General features: G+C 41.5%; 2 protein-coding genes across 2 annotated transcripts; one reads left to right on the forward strand and one right to left on the reverse strand.

The window, feature by feature from the left end:
* Window positions 1–2298: 2298 nt before the first annotated feature.
* Window positions 2299–6043, forward strand: tmem88a (transmembrane protein 88 a). Its single transcript, XM_030068755.1, has 3 exons — window positions 2299–2760; window positions 4511–4830; window positions 5401–6043. The coding sequence occupies exons 2-3, from the start codon at window positions 4525–4527 to the stop codon at window positions 5677–5679; spliced, it is 585 nt and encodes a 194-aa protein (XP_029924615.1). The 5' UTR covers window positions 2299–2760; window positions 4511–4524; the 3' UTR covers window positions 5680–6043.
* Window positions 6044–7786: 1743 nt separating this feature from the next.
* On the reverse strand, window positions 7787–12558 carry pcolcea (procollagen C-endopeptidase enhancer a). Its single transcript, XM_030068756.1, has 9 exons — window positions 12387–12558; window positions 10442–10550; window positions 10105–10357; window positions 9878–10002; window positions 9618–9754; window positions 9096–9421; window positions 8520–8597; window positions 8250–8420; window positions 7787–8123 (listed from the first exon to the last, which is right to left on the reverse strand). The coding sequence occupies exons 1-9, from the start codon at window positions 12485–12487 to the stop codon at window positions 7993–7995; spliced, it is 1431 nt and encodes a 476-aa protein (XP_029924616.1). The 5' UTR covers window positions 12488–12558; the 3' UTR covers window positions 7787–7992.
* Window positions 12559–19744: the final 7186 nt, after the last annotated feature.

Genomic DNA, 19744 nt, shown 5'->3' on the forward strand with positions numbered 1-19744 from the left:
TTGGCGGGGCAGAGCCAGCATGCATGCACTTGGCATGCAGTGTCCACGTGCTCTGTGTGGCAGCGCTGATAGTCACTGCAAATAGCTGAGACAGAACGAGCTGACAGTTCATAGATGCACAGTTAACACATTCACAACTAGAAGCTGCTCAGCACACACACAGTCTCCCACTGATGACCACTGAGTGGCTCCACTGGACCACTGCGCTCAAAGGTAGACAGTGTTGGGTGGAACTGAACTGAATTTATGAGGAATTTATGAGGAATCCTAGAACACAATTGTTCAAGAGAATTGTGATGGAAAATGCCAGAGGATGCCACGTAAAAATATGACAGAATCCCTACCAAAGCAGTCCTCAGTAGAAGTATATTAGGGAGGGGAGAGCATTACTCATTCAACTTCCCTTCAACATTTTCTCAGCATGTGTGGGAAAACCAGCCTTTTTCTTTACACTCTATTCTACTGCTGCTCCTGTTTCTTTGGAAGCATAACAATCCAAATGTAACTCTAAGTCATTAGCTTTATTATAATTATTATTACTAGTAGTAATAGTGGTAGTAGTAGAAGTTATAATAGCAGTAGTAGTAATCTTATTTTACCTGGATAATCCCATTGAGATCAAAAAGGTCTTTTTCAAGGGAGTCCTGGCCAAGATAAGCAGCAGTGCATGAAGTCACAGTGTCCAAACAAACAGTGTCCATGCAAATTGCATGATTTTATAAATATACCAAAATATACAGTTTACATCATTAAAATGGATCTAGCTGAAGCTGCTATAGGCTTAGTTATTGTTTAACAGTGACTTCAAATCTTCAAAAGAAACCAATTTATCAAGCTTAAAAACCTCATGCATTTTATTACAAGCATTGGGAACAGATTTTATCAATCGTGTGAAAAGTTTTTCTAGTATTAGTGCACAAGGGGTCTTGATCATTTGTCACAATTTGTATCACAAATTGGTATTGGTATTGGTAACATGGCAGCCTGTATATATTGAGTGTAGAGTGTACCCTGACACAGTATTTAGGTAACACAACCAGGCCACCTCATGAATTACTCATACTACTGAGACAAACAAGAATACTACTGTGGCCTGTTTTTTCAATTGTGGAACGGCGGGTTTAAGGACATGAGAATGCCAAAATCGGGGAAGCGGGGACACCTCATCTCAGGCCGTGGATAGAGCCACGGATATCCTGGTTCCAAGGACAGGAAAACCGTTCTTCCTTTACCAGCCCCCCAGACATACACACACATATATATAAACAGTACTTTCCATGGCATTATTAAAGCACAACTGACGTCTGTGCTTATATAAGAAAGAGGCATGTATCCATCTCTGTCTTTCTTACAGCCCTCGTTTGCTTTACAAGTCAACAGCACATTCAGTAGAGCCATGGGCTATTTTACCACACGTTTTCCTTCTCTCTCTATTCAAATACCCCCATCCTCTCCAGGGGACTACATATCTACCCTAAGAAGAAATAAATAAACAAAGTTACCCGGACGGGAATGAAAAAAAAATGAGAACTCATATCAAAATACTAATTTCTCTCTTTGAACTGAGTCTTTCTTGTCTCTTATCGGTCCCATGACAGCCTCTTTTCCCTGCCAAATTAGTCGCTGTCCCCCCCATCCTCATTTCCTCGGTTTCTGAATGTGGAGTTCTGTTTTTCATCAAAAGGTCAAGGGCCAATCTCCCCGCTCTTAGCAGAGATCTTAAGCAGCAGCTTGCACGACCTCTACCTTCTCGCTGCACATATTTGAACTGTGCCCTGCAATGCTGAGAGCAACAGGATGCCATCTTACCTGTTCACACCTCCATAATTTATATACAAACTGCTGATGGATGCAGCATGGAATGTTCAGGCAATCTTGACTAATGTCAGATAAAAACAGATTCATCAGCTTTTTTTTTTTTTTTTTTTTTTTTTGGAAGCCTCAAAGCTAATCTTGAAGAATCTAGGCTGGTTTGAATTTTGCAACCTGAGCTATTGGTCTATGAAAGTGAAGGGTAGAAAGTGAGTCTGTGGTTGTGTAAAGTGTTGGGGTTTGGGCAGCACGCCATGACTCCACTAATCTATCCAAATAAACAGTCTCCCTCCTGGCTCCCTCCCTCCCCCAGCCTCCCCACTGGGCTAGAGGGTTATCACAGTAATCCCCCACTGCTCCCCTGACCAAACATTAACACCAACCAGCCCTTACCACAGCCCAGCCAGCTCTCTGTGCACTCGCATTAGCAGCACAGTGCAACTACAGGAACTGACACACACATACACACACACACACACACACACACACACACACACACACACTCATAGCTACTTACGCACTCGGTCCTATCTCAATCTGGACTTGGAGTGAGGAAACAGAATGTCAGGAGAGGAAGCGCAAACGCCAGTGGGGAGAGCAGCGTTTTCTTGAAGTTGAACTTGTTCCAGTGGTCTAAGGTAGAAATTGAGACCTAAAGAATCAGGGCAATATCTGAGGATTTCTCACTTAAACAGGCCACAGCGCAGAGGAAAAAGTGGAGAAAAGTGTACGTTGAGATAAGTAGCAGCAGCTCAGTGTAAAAACTTGAGTACCGCACCTCAAGATCTGGATTTTTCACCCAGAGAAGACATACATCAAGAGGAAATTCTTGAAATTCTCTTTGTCTCCAACCACTCAGTGTTCCTCAGGTCTTTCAAGGCTCTCATCACTTCTTGTTGAGCTCCACGCAGGAGGGGACGGAAGACAGATCACCAGGTTAAACTCACAGTGAGTAGACACAGTTCATCATCAGTTCATTTGTGAAGAAATGGAGAAAACATTCATAATCATAATTGGTTAATAATTAAATAGATTCACACTTTATTCCCATAAGCTGTATAGTTCATTTTGATTTTTGAAGATGAACAATTTTCATGCTAGTTGCCTTTACACTTATTAAAAATATATATAATGATGAAGCCCAAATATTAATAAGTCCACACAGTCAGCTTTCAAACCATTGCCAAGCCAATGGAGCAGCTCTAACTTTTGTCTGTTAATAGTTTTACATCCTTTGGTTTTCTAGTTTCTAGCACTGAGATGGTTAATTTGTTCATGTTCAAAAGTGCTGACTGAAATGTTTAAAGTCAGAATACATATGAATTATGTTTTAGATTTTCTTTCCTCTTTATAAAGTGACACGGTTAGATGGGCTGATAATGGAATGGGGTGTTTGGGCTTTGGTTCGTGGAAATTTCCTTCGAATGTTGTGCATGCCGACAGACAGCAGAAACAGGAAAGGCTTTATTTCAAACCCATTCACTGGGTACTTGGCATGGCAGCAGCCACTGAAACAATCAAGAACATATAAATGCCAGAACTTGCCAACTTCACCTTCCCATCAATTTTGGTATATGTGATATGGTGATACTGTCAAAAAATGTCTGAATATAGTGATTTACAACAAAATAACAGTAAAATGAGAAATGTGGAAATGAGACTGATAGCTGGAATACAGTGACTGAAGCTCCTTTAACCTACCAACATTTTGTAAGCAAGAATTAAATGAATTCAGAAGTCATGAGGTCAGTAAGAAAAGTTCAAATTCAATGTCAAAATACTGCACAGACACTTTAGATTAGAGTTTTTTCATAACGCTGGCCAGCTGTTCCTGGTGCATTGTTCTGGGTTAGGGTTATCCTGGATCTTGGAGGTGGGGTCAGGGGAGTCCATTTCCTCCCACTTAGAGTTGTGCAGTTATCTGTGTTGACTTTCCACACCTTTCACCACATTATTTAAGGAAACTAAATGGATCAACTTTTTCATGCATTTCTTGTGGAAGTGGTGGGTATCTATGGGCATATTTTTGCTGCAACAAGAACAACTCTTTGGATAGAGTGGATATTCTCATCCTGTTTCAACACCAGACACAAGTAGCAGTAAAATTCTTGGCAGTGCCTAACAAAAACACAGGAATTCAAATATGTGTCATACAACTTCAGTTTACTCTATCCTTCTTTATCTTATTTTTCTTGGTCCTTTATTTAAAGTCAATGAAATGTGCTATATAAATACATTTTGACTGATTAATTAATCTCTGGTGCTGACCCCAAAGCTGCTTTGAACTGTGTGGTAAAAAAAAAAAAAAATGCCACTTCAGCAGCATTTTTTTTGGCTCCTTAACTGAGTAAATCTATTTTTTACTAAATCAATCAAGCCCAGCCAAGCTTTATTTATATAGTGTATTTTGTACATGTACAAATGCTGCATGTGCTTTAAAAAAAAGAAAGAAAGAAAGAAAGAAAGAAAGACTCTAAATTTTGCATAGTGCACCTTTAAATAGAAGATAATAACACAACAACTTCTGCTTCCTCTATACAATTGTAAGAAAAAAAAATGTGTTTTGTATTTCAGTATAGGAATTACATCTTATTGTCAGGGTCAAGTTTTAATATCATTGTTGTGTTAAATACAGTTAATTACATCACATTTTAGGTCAAGATACTGGGATAAAAATGTTTGCTCTCCTGCATTATAGGACAGTTAAGGAAGATGAGTCTGTCACGGAATGGGACATTGGAGAAGACGGTGTCTGAGCAGCCCCACTCTGCGGCAGGGTCCCCTGGAGCGGGTTCAGGGGTCGTGGTGCCACCCCCATACTCGCTGGGCGGCAGCGAAGCCACAGACACTCCTCTGGAGTTGAGGGGCTCTCTGGACTGCTGGGCATGTTCTGTCCTGGTCACCGCACAGAACCTGATCATCGCACTGATCAATGGCCTGGTGGCCAGCATCGTGTTTGGCACCATCCTCACCCCGGCTCTGGTCATGATCATATTTGGCTTCCTGTGCCACTCCACGGTGAGCCTGTCATTCAAACAGGAGGCTTGAATGTTTCTTTAGACTAGAAGCTAAAAAGCTATGGGTCTGACAAGTCACTAATTAATTTAAATTCTGCTGATTCAAGTGAATCAGTCTGAATCAATCTGCCAAAAGGAAGAAACTGAATGAATCACTCTGATTTTGGCATGGATCCGTATGGAACTCTTTGAATTATATCATTCATAGTTCTTACAAAAAGACCTTAAGTTGTGATGATATACCAGAATACTATATAGTGCAAGTTTTTTGCCCAATTGATTTTTTTCCCCCTCTGTTCAGAGGAAAAGTAATAGCCCTACATTATTGCTCGTAGTTATTAATGGATTTAAATTTTTGGGGAAATGTGAATGATTGGCTTGAATCATGATTTAAATCAAACTGAATCGTTCCAAAAAGGAAAAATCATTCTTACATTTAATTGCCAACCAGCGAATTGTGAAGATTCACACCCCTCCAGAAAGCATGCAGGGTGAAGAGCAGTGAGTCAGGGCAGAAGTTCTGTATTGGATATGCCATTACTGACATCGTCCCCTTCCCCTTGTCTTCCAGGTACAGCCCCATGGGACGTCTCTGTACTGCTCAGACCTGCTGGATGACGGCGGCTGTGTGGCTCTGTTGGTTGTGGGCTTCCTGCTGCTTACCCCTCTGCTGGTCCTGGCCCTGGCTGCTTACTGCCGCCTGGCCCGACACCTCCAGCTGGGCATGTGTTTCATCCCCTACAGCCGTGCCGTCTACAAGAACCTGCCCCCCTCACACCGGGGCGCAGGGGGCTGCTGCGGCCAGCAGGGGGCGTCAGAGAGAGGGGGGAAGGGCAGTGTATGGGTGTAGGACGAGGAGAGGGGAGAAGTATTTTGGAGCGGGATACTTGGAAATATTAAGGTGGTCATGCATGAGTTGAATTAACAGAAAATATGTATCTGTGATGTTTATGTTTGTGAAGTTTGATATTGATCTGAGTCTAAAGGAGGGCTCTTGGAACAAACTTATCGCTAAATGTAAATGCTGCATGAAGTAGTGATAACAGGCATCACTTTATTTCATCATAGTTATTGATTGTTTTGCTATTGCTTTTTTATATTCAAACCTTATGTATTTTTACTACTTTTTAGAATAAAGTGCGACTTGTACTGCAAGCTGAGCTTTGAGTTTTGCATTTAAAAAACTCAAAATGGAACTATGTTGCTACTATATATATATATATATATATATATATATATATATATATATATATATATAGAACATAGCAATAAGCAGTAATTTATGAGTAATTTATGAGTGAGTTAGGTTGATGATGAGAACCAGGTCTATTAATCAACCCACAATAATTTTGTATAAAGTTCACCTTCAAACGAGAAGGATTTGGAGAAAAAAGAGTAGAAGTGGCCATAGTCATCATCCTAGTACTCAGTTTTTTTTTTTTGTTTGTTTTTTTTAACAGAGTCGGTCTGTCAAAAATTTGTGCGTTGGCTGATGTGTGTCTCATGCAAACATCCTATTAATACTGACAAGGACATCAGTGAATATGAGCACACAGTATGTGAGTGTATTTTCCCTGGACTATAGCTCTGCTCATGATCACAGTCATCAGAATACCAAGGGATGGCATGTTAAATTCTGTCTGTTATTCTCCAGGCAGTCACAATATGGGATGTTTCATGATTAAATGTGACTTTAATTAATGATCTTGCCATCAAATACAGCAGTTTACACATGCACAGAAGGAACAATATATTTTATTAAGTCACAATATTTATAGTCATTTATTTTGTGGTTAAGTGTTGTTTGTCCATACAGCCGGGCCAGCCAATATATTTAATACCTTGCACAAAAGGTATTAAAAATCCTATGAGCCTCACTGATCACTGTGGAACTGCAACAATATCTTATTGCACCTTTAAGCATCTCAAGGCCTCATGGCAACATGAAAAGCCTAAATTTTCTGACTATTCTGACTATCATAGTCTTGTATGACATTGTATTTACTGGAATAACCACATGGTGGCACTTTTGCCTTTGGGAATGGGTGTAAAAGCAGCTAACACCAGAGAACAACTTTCTCACTTTTGAGTGAATTCATTGGCATCAAAATCAAAAGTTGAAATGGTATATCCAGTTACATGTTGCACAGATACAAGTTGACTGCAGCATAATTGCAGCAGTAAATTAAGAATCAACGAGAAACACTGATTTTGTTTCACAATTGAGCTGACCACTGGTAGATAAGAGTGTGATTCAAGAAAGTTACACGTAAAGTCACTTTCTGTTATGGCACAAGTGACACTGTCTGCAGAAATAAAACTACCAAATCACCACCTGATGTGGCAGCAGAGCAATCAGTGTTAAAGTGAAATATATCAGTTGCAGCAACAGGAGGGTAAAATAGAAGCTGGGTAATACCATTCCCTGAGGATTTCCTGAGATTTAGGACAGTCCATTTAATATTTGTGAATATTAACAACTCTAAAACAATAGAGATAATATGTGATTATATAGGCAGGCAGCTTTGGGGTCAACAAAGAGGGAGAGTTGGTAAAAGTGATTGTTGTGAGACAACCCAGGAGGGTCATATGAGGATAAATTAGATGTTCATGGCAATGTAGATGCATAATGACAAGTTTTGCACAATTTTACATTTGACCTCACCACAGATCCTTTGGGAGTTTTTCATACTTCCCGGCATTGATTTGGCAAGACCACAATGTTTAAAAAAATAAAATAAAATAAAAAATAAAAAACACTCAAACTGGGTGCTATTCCTGTTTAAATCCACTGGGTGGAAGCAGAGACACTGCCTTTCATTTTAGCCTCATAAGCAGGCATCTAATTTAAGTTAATTCCATCGCCTAAACTTTATAAATTTGTTTTACTACTACTTTTCTACTATCGCAGCAATAGCAGCACAACGATCTGTAATGCAAATAAATCTCCAGAAAAAAAGAGTTATAAATCCTTTATTAATATATAAATTACAAACATAGAGTCTGGCATGTGCTTAGCTATAACAAAGTAAAGAAATGTTTTCCTTTAATGTGGTGGATAAAACTGCTGCTAAGTGTTTATATGGCGGCTTAATACAATCCTCATTTCACAGTGAAACTTCAGTTAGCATGGCTGTCTATTATCTGGAGTTGTAGTGTGAGGTTAACAGGACTGGTTTTTGAAATTCATTAATAATCTGTGATGCGGCGCTTTGTATGGGGCTGTGAATGCCCCAGGTTCCAGGGTACCGCGTCCCTCATCATCCACTTGGCCCATGATAATGTAGTTGAGACCTAAAATATAGAAAGAATGACCCAGTGTTATAAGTGATTCTACTCTGGAAACCCTAGAGCAAATTGATTTGAGGTTTGTGTGTGTGTGTGTGTGTGTGTGTGTGTGTGTGTGAAGCCAAGAAATACCTCTGCGCAGCAATGGACATTTCTTGCACTGTGACACCAGCTTGACTGACGTGATTTCTCCAACTTCAGTCAATGTTAGCCGACCTTGTTTATAGGCCTTAATGAGGGAGACACTAATATGAGCGACCCCTCCAGGCCCAGGGGTGACAGATGTCACCTTTCCTGTTATCACTGGAAAAAGGACAGTTCAGTTAGAACTGATTGACTGAAACTGCTTGATTGTTAGAAACTATTGTTGTTGTTGTTTTTTGTGAATGGTAGATAACTCACCAAATTCACTGGCACAGAAACTAGGCTTGATGCTTCCGTTTCTTTTACACGCCTTGGCACACAGAGGATTTTGAGGAACTGCACATCACATAGAGCATACAAATACATACCTTTATCAGTGGGGAGCCAATACAATCAGATACAGAGTTCAAATACCCAGGTATGGTGCTCAACCGGTCTGACCTCATGTGCTCTAAGACACAGCTGTTTGCCTTATTCATCAGTCTATCTCTGTAGATGCATTCTATACTTGGTAACATGATCCCTAACAGTTTCAAGGCTGTTCTAACAATTTTTCTGTGTCTCAGTGGCATTTCCAAACCAGCAGATTATGTAGAAGGCCAAAGCATTTTCAATGAAAGCGCAGTGGAACAACTGAAATGTTTTGTTGCTTTGTTTCTTTTCTGTTTTGCTCCTAACCTGTGCAAGGTATTGTATGGATGTGTGTGTGAGTATTGATTTTCTATTGGTGACTCTGCAAACCAATTTCTCCATGTGGACAAAAAGAATATCTATCTATCCACTGTTAGTTTGGTACACACTTCCTCGTCAAAGCACACACATCACTTCACCTACTTGGCCTCCTGACAGCCGGCCTCCTATCCTGGCCTGTGGTGCCTGGTACACGGCGTCCTGTTGGCTTGACTGGTGTGGTTTTTCTGGTGGGCACTGGGGCAGGAGCAGGTGGCTTGGTGGTGGTGGTGGTGATGGCAGGGCGTGCAGGTGCAATGGGTCTAACATTAGGTCTGGAGGGGACTGACCCCACACCAGCTCCTGAGTCAACACTTGGTATCTGTGAGCCATGTGGGACGCTGGTGTAGGTTGCGAGGAACCCATTATATGTCACACTGGAATCAGACTCAAAGTGGACCAGCATCACGTTGCTACTGGAAATAATGGGCCTACGGGAAGCACAAGAGAAGGCAGATGAAAGGCTGGAAAGTTATTACAGGTGCAATATGTAATGATTTATGTTCTCAAATGTGCAAATGATAATAACAGGTTGCTGGTTGCTGGGATTTCAAGCAGCCAGAGAGACTAGCCAAGCAAGTCCGTCCTTTTTATTATTTTGTTTTGGGGAACAATCCCTGTACTTACTCAGGAACCCTGTCGCCACAGTATTTTCCAATTAGACGAGAGCGATCTCTCTCTCCACCATTGTAGAATGCCACATGGTCGTAGCGGCAGTAGCTATCAGGCTCCAAGTCGAACTTATTAAACATCACCTGGATGACCTGGTACCCAAACAAAGACAGCCAGAGATGCAAAATAAATACTTCAAAACTTCCATGTGTGGTTTATGTGTGCACATATAATTTGAAAAATAGCATGTCTGCATATTGGGAGTTGCCATTGACCATATCCGGCTCCACAGTGATAAGCCAGGAGCAGCTGACTCCTGCTGGGTATTGCTCATTTGGCCAGTTGGGTGTCGTGATTTCTCCCTGGGCTTTTGTTATCTTCTCCTTACAAATCCGTTGGTCTGTAAAAAAAATAAAAAAATATAAAATGTCATGTATACGCTATTAATTGAGAAAATTAATGAAGATGTCAAGAAATTGCGCTCTGAAATGTGACAGCATACCATCTGGTTTTTCTCCACTGAAATATGCCACGAACCCCCTGCCCTGCGTCCCCTCATCAGAAACCATCTCCAGCATCATGGTGTTGGATGAGGACACAAGGTTATTGGGCCGGAAAGTTCCACAAAACCGACCCAGCTTTGGCATCATGTTGGACTTGCCATTGTAAACATCCAGATAGTCGTAGCGACACTGTGCGTCAGCCTCCAGATCAAAAAAGCGGAAGTGGAGCATGACCACATTGCCCTCTGGGACCTGGAAGCCAGAGAGTTCCTGTGAGTCCGTGTGTGTGGGTGAAGGAGTAAGAGTTTAGATATGTGGCAGCATTAAGTGACTCACAGTGATGTGCCAGGTGCATTTGCTGTTAGGTTTGTAAGGGCTTGGAAACCCCTCACTGCCAATGAAGCCAGAGTCTGCAACCAGGTCTCCTCCACAGTGGAACACAGGCCTGAAGCCAAGGAGTGCAGACAGTAGGTTAGCGGAAAGAAATGAGTATGTGAGCATTATCATGGGGAGCAGACAGCAGCAATCTTATTAGTGCAGATTCCCACACCCCAGATACAAATATTTTGGTTCACTTCCAGAGCACAGATTGTATTTAAATCCCTCAAGTAAACAAGGGTGTGAGCTATCAGACCATCGTGCTCTTGCTCCCCAGTGCTGAGATTGTTAACTTGATTCCCCCATGGAGGAAATTGAGCAAGAAGAAACAGCCATCAAAGTTATTGATGTCGATCCCTAAGCTCTGCAGCAGGAACGTGATATGAGAATAATTTGTGGATGCAGAGCCTTGTTTACTCCTGCTTATTCATTCCAAGCACAGACTAGATACAGTATCAAAATAATAGATGGAAGCAGACTTTTTTAAAGAAAAAAAAAAGTATGAAAAAGTGAAAAGGGTGATAAAGTTAAAAACAAAAAGAAACCTTAGCGATAAATATAAGGAATCTGGTGATATTGGTGATTTGTTGCAGACATCAATACTCAATAATCACTGAATAATCTTAACCCGTCGCAATACTTTTGGGAAACCCCCGACACAGAGAAGCATGGACAAACATGGGCTGAAGTTCTTCATGTATTTACCTGACGTGGCTGACAGCATCCGCATATTAAAGCTGACATGAAGTGTCTCTTCAAACTGGGGACCAAAATAAAGAGGCATGCTGCTCTCCAAATACTTATGGAGCTCACTCAGTCTCAAAGGTCATTTCACAGAGTGGAAAATTCCCTTGCTCAGACTATTTGCCAGCAGAGATATATTTTGCTCATCTTTGCACTTGTAAGCCAATATCAATATGCCTGCTAATATTATAAAGATATTTTTGCCATTTTACAATCTGTTGGCAGTGATGACAGCCAAACATGTGACTGGAAACAGTGCACAATAAAACAAACCCCTGACTAAATGCTGTTGTTTCCCACATCTGAGTGCGTATTTACACTCTTATGGGTAGAAGTATTTATATACAGTCCAGTTGATGCAGGGGGCAGGGTACAAAAACCAAAGAAGGCTGTTTGATGTGGTTGTGGAGGCTGGACTTTTCAGCAGCCCTTCGCAAACATGCTTTGAAAATGATGCATCGCAAATTGACTACACAGCACTTTAAATGAAGCAATAAATCGAGAAAGAATATCTAAGAATATAATCCAGATTTAAAAGAAGAAGAAGAAGAAGAAGAAGAAGAAGAAGAAAAAGACTTGAAAAGTGAGACAATATAAAAAGTATTCATCATTCTTAAGAGAAGGCCAATCATAGCTGAAGAGAGTAAACATCAGGGGCTCATCCTATTCAGGAAAACACAGTTCAGATCCAATGGAAAGATCAACTCTTCGGCAAAAAACGAGCTCAGACAGTTGAACCCCAGCAGAGTGAGACGCCTGCTAATCTCAGCCAAGATGTCTGGGGGGAGCCAGCTTTTTCTGATTCGACCCCACAGGCAGAACCAAAAGCATTAACATCTGCAGCAGCTCAGCCACTGCAGCCTGCCTCACATCACGAGCCAGAAACCAACAGTCGGTGCCCAAGCAAACACTGGGCTGGAAAGAATTTACTTACAGAGAAAGAATTCACAGAATGTATTCCTCATTTCAACATTGCACACTTTTATGGACTAAGGTGCTCTATTTTTGGTAAACTGGTAAACTGTCATGATGAAAAAGCATCCTGACTTTAAACACCACCCCCTGGTCACATGAGTGACTATTTAATTCATCTGACAAAGATGCTGTCCATGGCAAATTTCTCAACATTTCATACATCATGCAAACACTACTATCTCACCTGGTGAAGTTAGTCTGCGGCTGCTGTCCCTGAGCCCGCGTCCATCCTAAACTCAGAGAAAATAAGAAGAAGAAACTCCAGATGCAGCCCACTCGTGTCATGATGCAGCATGCACACAAAGCAACAGACTGTAGCAGAAGAGGGAGATGGTAGCGGGAGGTGAAAGACAGGGGGAGGAGGCCACTTGGGAGGGGCGGGGAGACTGAATGACCGGGTGAGAATGGGGGAAAAAAGGAGTTTGAGAATGGATAAAGAGACAGGCAGAGATGCTGAAAGGCCAGCAGCAATGCGAGAAACCCATGAGGGGGGATGACGTGACTGGGAAGGGAGGGGAGGGGTGAAAAAACTTTAATTAGAACCAGATGTCTTCCTTATAACAACACTGGTTTCAATATAACAGACAGGGCATCGAGGAAAGAGGACAGAGAAAGTTGGTAGTTGTGACTGAGCATTTTTGTGTAGATTTACGGGGTGGGGTGGTTTCTTAACAACAGATGTCTCTATTATAGCTTGTATATTGTTGCCAGATGATTGTGAGAAACTCTGAAAGTAGTTTGGATAGTTGTTACCTCCAAATACCTCTCGTCCATCCTCACACCCTGGCTGATCATTATGTGCGGTGCACAGGTGGAGGTAGAGCCTGAGGCACTCTTGACAATGGCACTTAACAAGTAAGGCCATGCCTCTCCACATTCCAGTGCAAGCCACATAGAGGACATTTAATTAAGTAAACTGACTGATTATTCTTAATAACATTACCTGTAGACCACCAATTACTGATGTACCATCACCCCTGCGTAAAGGATGCAAGAAGAGTTCTTAGAAAGGACTCAACTGAAAGTATCACCAGTATCATAAAACTAATAATGTCTCTCCTCTTACCGTATTTCCATAAGTCCCAGGGGCTCCTTTGGCCCCATAACATCCAAGCCACAAAGAGTTTACTTGCCCCCGCAATCTACCAAGGCAAGAATAACACTCCAGAGGGGGAAGTGTTGTTTCTCTGTGGAGGTTTTCTGATGAGCCAACCCTTTGGCCTACATTAGTGGGGCCTGTGGAGGGGATGCTGTTTCAATTATGCTATAAAAGCAGCCACATTTAGGGTCTATAAAGCTGTAGCACCTTGATCAAAGCCTATAGGGGGTGTGCAGGACAGCACATAATTTCAACCAGCCCATACCAAAATTGCTTGGAGAATTTTGTCTCTAGTTACAAGGGGTGCAATGACTTTCTCTGATTTTTCCCCTGAGTTTTTACCTTGTCACTTTGAGGTTTTATAGCTTCTGTGAAATACTGTTGCTGCCACAAAAAAGCTTGAAAATACATTGCTGCTCATGGCACGCTGGTGAAATGAGCATTCCCCGGTCCTGCTGTGCTGTGTTTGTGTAAAACTAAAGCCCTGATAAGAGGCAGCACAAGCAGGAATGTGGTGACGTGCAGCGTCTGCTGGGGGTGGAAGGCGTCCGAGTGTGCGCAACCATGCCGCTGCTACCATTATGTGTGGGAGTAACAGTGACCTTTACTCTGTGCAGGAATCTAAGCCAAGGGTGTAGGTTTCTGCCACAACTCCTGAAGGATCCATCAAGTTGGACATACATTCCTTTTGGTACAGTCAGAGAGAGAGAGTAGGAATGGGGGACTATGAAAACAAAAATACATTCATCTGATAGTTGAGAGGGAGAGACATTCCAATAGTTTGTGTAGAAAACATAGTGCAAAGTTATTTTGTCTGCTTTTCTACACACTCTGGAGTGAAATGTGATCATGTCTTCCAAATCCAATAGGTCACTGTGTTATTACTGTAGACATTTCCATGCAAATAGAGTACCTCTTATGTCTCTGAGGTTTACTGCAACACTAATCAATTTGACATGTGAAACATGCAAGAGGGAGCTAGAAAAGTGGGAAGCAGAATGGAAACTGCCTCCCTAATGTGTGCAGTTGTGAGAGTCCGTCTGAAAAGGTGGCAGACCAAAACTGATGATTTTATAACAATCATACACCCATCTGTTCTCTGTAATTGTGGTTTTTCTCAAAGGGACTCTACCCAGGTTTACAAAAAGAGTCTTCCAGAGTCTTCCAAAAAAGACACATAGGCCACTTTTCAGATGGCCTAAGACATGAGCAGCAGTTTTATCGAGAAAAAATCTTGTCCTGCAATTAATCAGAGAAATCCTGAGTCAGCGCTGCAGATGGTCCCAGGCACTGGGTGGCTCCCAAATGTAAGCAGAGGAATGGTGAATGTGCAAAATATTAGGGTCATCTTCAACCCCTTGTGCACAAATCCACATCGTATTTCTCTCTAACCCTCTCAAACTAGTCTGCTTCTCTCCATCACCTCCTTTGTGACTGGTTTAGATTGGTTTTAGCACTTGTTTTCAGCTCATCAACTTTGTGAAAAGAGTAAGTCCTCAACATCCTGGGCCAGACAGGCAGGTCACAACACGCCCCCTGGGATTCACTGGGCATTGAGCTGAGGTCTGTAGACATAAGGAAACAGAGACATACTGTGGGTGTGTGTCTTTGGTGCTCAAATTCAGCACAAAATTTGAGTATGACAACTTAATGTTATGAATTTCCCCTGGGGTTTCATGGCAGCTGTTCAGGAGACACATCACCATTGCCCAGTAGGTCCGGAAATGACAGGGTCATAGCTGTAAGCTACGACGAGCCTTTCACCATGGAAACAGCAACACATACAGTAAGAAGAGACTCCTACACTCAATCAGTAGACAAAAAATGTGCTTTCTCTTCTCAAATATGAAAAGCACAGTGGAATTCTCGAACATGCTCAACTCATTTACGACTACTGCTCTGTTGTCGCTTAACCCCTCACAAGCCCTGCTGGCCATTTTCAGCTCTAGTCTGGAGTTTAATGGGTTATTTGGGTGTTCAACATAATCTGGCAGCTCACATCTTGGAAAACATTTTGGCAGACAGGCTTTCATGCCATTTATTTTTTACTAGATTTACCAGCTTTGTATTTGCTTCCTTTATTTTTCTCCAATCCTGTGTTTAATTTGTGTGGCATTTTTATGACCTTTTTAGCTTTCTTGCTATACTTTTGTTTGCAAAGCACTTCTTAATGTACTATGTGATAATAACTACCACTACAGTAGCCATACTACTGACAATAGGCCTACCACTGCTGATTTTTAATAAGACAAAGAAAATGACTTAATTAGAAGAAGAAGAAGAAGAAGAAGAAGAAGAAGAAGAAGAAGAAGAAGAAGAAGAAGAAGAAGAAGAAGATGCCGATGATGATGTGCTTTCTAACCACTTTATGATTTGCAGCAGTTACTTTGTGTTGGATTGTGCATTTTAAAGTGATAGTGCAGATTCTTCCTTACATAGTGGTTTCCATATAGTATTGCTGGTCCATGCAATGCGTGTAATGCAGTTACCAAGTTTGCATGGTTTTGCCACATGACAACAATGTCAGCTACCCAGTACATTGTAAATAACAACTGAAATGAAAACTGCATTGAAAACAGAAGCTTCAGTGGGAGTGTGCTGCTCCAAAATCAATGAAATAGATACAGACTGGAAAACAACTCCATTTTGAGTGGTGACACAAAGTGGAAAAATGTGTGTGTGTATGTGTGTGTGTGTGTGTGTGTGTGTGTGTGTGTGTGTGTGTGTGTGTGTGTGTGTACCAGATATTACTAATACTGTGGGAATGTAAATCTCTTTACACAATCATGTTGTGGGGACTCGCCACCCTTACGGGAACAAAAAGCAAAACCCTAAAGCAAAAACCCTAACCTTAACATAACCCTAGGGTTATGTTACGGTTAGGCAAGTAGTTGTTATGGTTAAGGTTAGGATAAGTCTTCAGGAAGTGAATGACCTTTGAAGTGATGGAAGTGTGTGTGTGTGTGTGTGTGTGTGTGTGTGTGCGTACGTGCGTGCTTGCGTGCGTGCATGTGTGTGTCTGTGGCCTCAGCTCCCACTGCTGTTCAGCCTCACTTTTAGGCAAATCAATTCCTTCCTTTCTCCAAAAACAAGAAAACTGATTACAAATTCAAATCTTGAAGCGATTATTTGCTTTCAGCATGAACTTACAAACATTTGCCTCATTTCTTGAACTGTGCATCATTATCGAGGCTGACAACATAATCACTCACCTGCAGTAACGGGAGCTTTATTCACTGCTTCCAGTGTTTCAAGAACTGCAGCTTTATCAGCAGTGGCTTCTGTTTCCACCTGGACGACCCCTGCTGTTGTTGCTGCCGCAGTGTCAGTCACAATGTCAGTGTCTCGCTCTATAGCTGCTTCTGCAGGAGCAACAGTGACAACATCTGGAGACAGAGAGAGAGAGAGAGAGAGAGAGAGAGAGACTGCCCCCTCTCCCAACTCAATGCACTTTTCTCTTCCTCTGCAACAGGAATGGCTGAGGCAGTTTTGAATAGCATCACCCTCCTTTGTCTTAGTTAAGTATTAGAGAGACATTTAGCTCTGTCAGTTCTTTATACACATTATTTGATCATGTATTTGCAATCATGTTGGACTGTGCAGCATGTTTGCAAAAGTTTTTGGCAAAATGAGAAAGGCTTGTTGAATACCTGCAAATTAGTTTTTTGCTGCTGTTCTTTACTCCTAAGTGGATAAAGTGCAAGAAAAACAAAATCTTCATGTCTCTGGTTTGCTCCTTTTTCACAAAGAGGACACAAAGGCCCACTGCAAATATAGCAAAGTGTTTAGGTGATGTCAAAAAATTTGCTTGCACAAGAAACACAGACAGGGTTTGTTTCAGCTGCTGCCAGTGAACCTAACCCAAGGTAAACTTTACAATCCTTTTTACCTTCTCTCATGAATAAGATCCCATGATACCTGCACTCCTCCATCTGGGCCTGTGATGGAAAATGGACAAAGTTCTGGTCAACTCTCAGCATGAAGGAGATCTCAGGAGACTGTAATGTCTTACACAGAGAATATTTATTGATGCTCAGCTGAGGAGAAGAGAGTATGAACGCTACAAGTGCAAACACTGTGTAGTGCCACACCAATTCTGAGGGTTGCTCACTGGCATGCCTTATTTTAAAGGAGAATGCTCACCTAAGTATGTTAGAGGTCTACAGCTCTGTGTTCATGAGAGGCGTCAACTTACCTGGCCTTGCCTCCCTTTGTCTGGCATGCCCCAGACTTATGGCCTTGGTAGCGTGGAGACAGCAGGTCTTATTAATGCAGCTCAAAAGGGCCTAAATGTGACCGACAGCTGCAGAGAAAATTCAAAGGGCCAGGTACTGCCCCCTCTCCTGGACAGGGCAGGCCACCTTAGTCTAGAAAAGAGCCTTGGCCTCAGACCTGGGGGTGCACACCCCTCCAGTCCACATCAAACATCATGGTGTGATGGACAACGAGTGATGACATAATGCACAAGCAGCAGAAATGCTACCTAATGTCTCTGAACTGGACACTCGCTCCATGGAGGGACCAGGTACACTCTTGTTGACCTGGACACACACACGCACACACACACACACACACACAAAGTTCTAACCAGACACACAGATAAACTTCAAGCCGTGACGAAGCCATGCAAAATGAGAATTTTGCTGGAGTGGTAAATTATTAAATGGATGTCTGTGCCACATTTAAATAAGTCAGTCACAATGCAAACAGCCCCTTATGAAACTTGTCTATAAACCTTCCTCACCTTAAGGCAGTGCCCATGTGTCATGTTAAACTGTGGCAGCGATACCAGGACAGAACTGCGTACAATGATGACAAATCTTTCCAAAGGGTTAGTCTATAACAATGGAGGCAATTCCAGAATAAATGCAGATTACCTTCAACATGCATATCAAAGAAAGAACAAATCACTGTCTCTATGTATTTTCTGTAGCTGGGTCAAATATATGGAACAGTTTGAGGTAAATACCTTGACATTTATTTGTAATATTTTAATGGAAAAGTCCCAAATCAGGAGTTTCCCCTATTTAGACTTATAGTTGCAACAAGATAATTAGAAGGATGTGACCTAGAGTGTTACTGTTCTCTAACTGTTGTTACTATTAACTGTTATAAATAGCAATACAACATTTTCAGATTAAGACTTTAATGACCTATTAAAGAACTGTAAGACAAACAATTTTGCGCTGTCAGGACATTGAACTTTGAATGCTTGAAACTCTTACAACATGGACAGAGTGTGAAGAAACAGCACTGTTTTGTCGTCACTGGCTTCCCTGCCAAGCAGGAAATCTTGAGGGTGAGTAAGTCTGAGTTTTGAAATACAGAGTATCCTGGCTAATAGTTCTTAAAGCCGAGCTACTATCACATTTGTGTTAATCTGTTTATATGGTCTGCATTAAGGCTAAGCTGTTAAAATCTGCATCGTCATATCCTAATGACAAGTATCCGTGTATATATGAATTCACTGAATATTTTAAATATTGCCATGGGAAAATAACAGCTACAGAACTGTCAAGAAAGAAAGAAAGAAAGAAAGAAAGAAAGAAAGAAAAGGGTTTGTTCCTTTTCCAAGCAATAAAACTTGTAACAGCAGAACTACCAGCTCACCTGTCTAGCACTGCATTTGCCTGTGTGGATGAGCAAATATCCTCATCCAAATCTTATCTTTACCTGACATGCTGTTATTGAAAAAAATGCACATTATTCATTAATCACTACACTTCACTGTAGAAAGATATGTCTGGAATGAAAGGGGGATGTTAATTATGCAAAGAAAAGCCCATGAGGGATTTTAACAAGAAACTCATGGAGTAATAGAGGGAAAGAGGAAAGATATGCTCAGGGAGGATAACAATCATTTAATCCAGAGATTGGAGAATTTACATGCTGAATTGTCTGAGGAAAATATGTTGCATGGGCAATGAAAGATTTATCTGTAATTTTAGCAGCACATTGTGAGCATGATACTATGTGTAAGGAACTATAGCGCTGCACCATATATTTTTGAAGGGTCAAATAATGATTTCATAAATATGCCTGCAAGTGAGGTGCATGTTTTCCCCTCTGACTACTGTAGGCTTGCTGCTGTCGTGGTGACCCCTGGTGGTGAAGACATGAAACTACACCTCACTGTTGAGCTGTATAGGAGGAGTTGTCACCATTTGAGTTCATAAAGATAATTGGTGTGTGGTCACTCTGATGAGTAACGAATAATAGCAATAAGTGAACAAAAAGTCAGCTTAGTGCTCAGAATACGTGGGACAGTTTTACTTAGTTTTTCAAATAATGCGCTGTGTCACCACTCGTTTTCAGTTCACAAGGGTTTTTGGCATTTTTAATTACTCTTACTAACACTTCGTCTCTGTATAAGATGTGTTTTGCTATGAGACGAAGGAAATATAAAGATTAGGCCTATTCTTCAGTGGCTTAAGCTATGCCGG

The sequence above is a fragment of the Myripristis murdjan genome, chromosome 14 (assembly GCF_902150065.1).
Source record: "Myripristis murdjan chromosome 14, fMyrMur1.1, whole genome shotgun sequence".
Taxonomy (NCBI): domain Eukaryota; kingdom Metazoa; phylum Chordata; class Actinopteri; order Holocentriformes; family Holocentridae; genus Myripristis; species Myripristis murdjan.

Excerpts from the sequence above, each read along its gene's own strand:
- pcolcea (XM_030068756.1), bottom strand. The coding sequence starts at position 12,487 with ATGACACGAGTGGGCTGCATCTGGAGTTTCTTCTTCTTATTTTCTCTG. Across the intron at positions 10,003-10,104 it reads CAGTGGAGAAAAACCAGATG|ACCAACGGATTTGTAAGGAG; the intron begins GTATGCTGTCAC and ends TTTTTTTTACAG. Across the intron at positions 8,598-9,095 it reads GCCGGCTGTCAGGAGGCCAA|TTCCTCAAAATCCTCTGTGT; the intron begins GTAGGTGAAGTG and ends TGTGATGTGCAG.
- tmem88a (XM_030068755.1), top strand. The coding sequence starts at position 4,525 with ATGAGTCTGTCACGGAATGGGACATTGGAGAAGACGGTGTCTGAGCAG. Across the intron at positions 4,831-5,400 it reads GCTTCCTGTGCCACTCCACG|GTACAGCCCCATGGGACGTC; the intron begins GTGAGCCTGTCA and ends CTTGTCTTCCAG.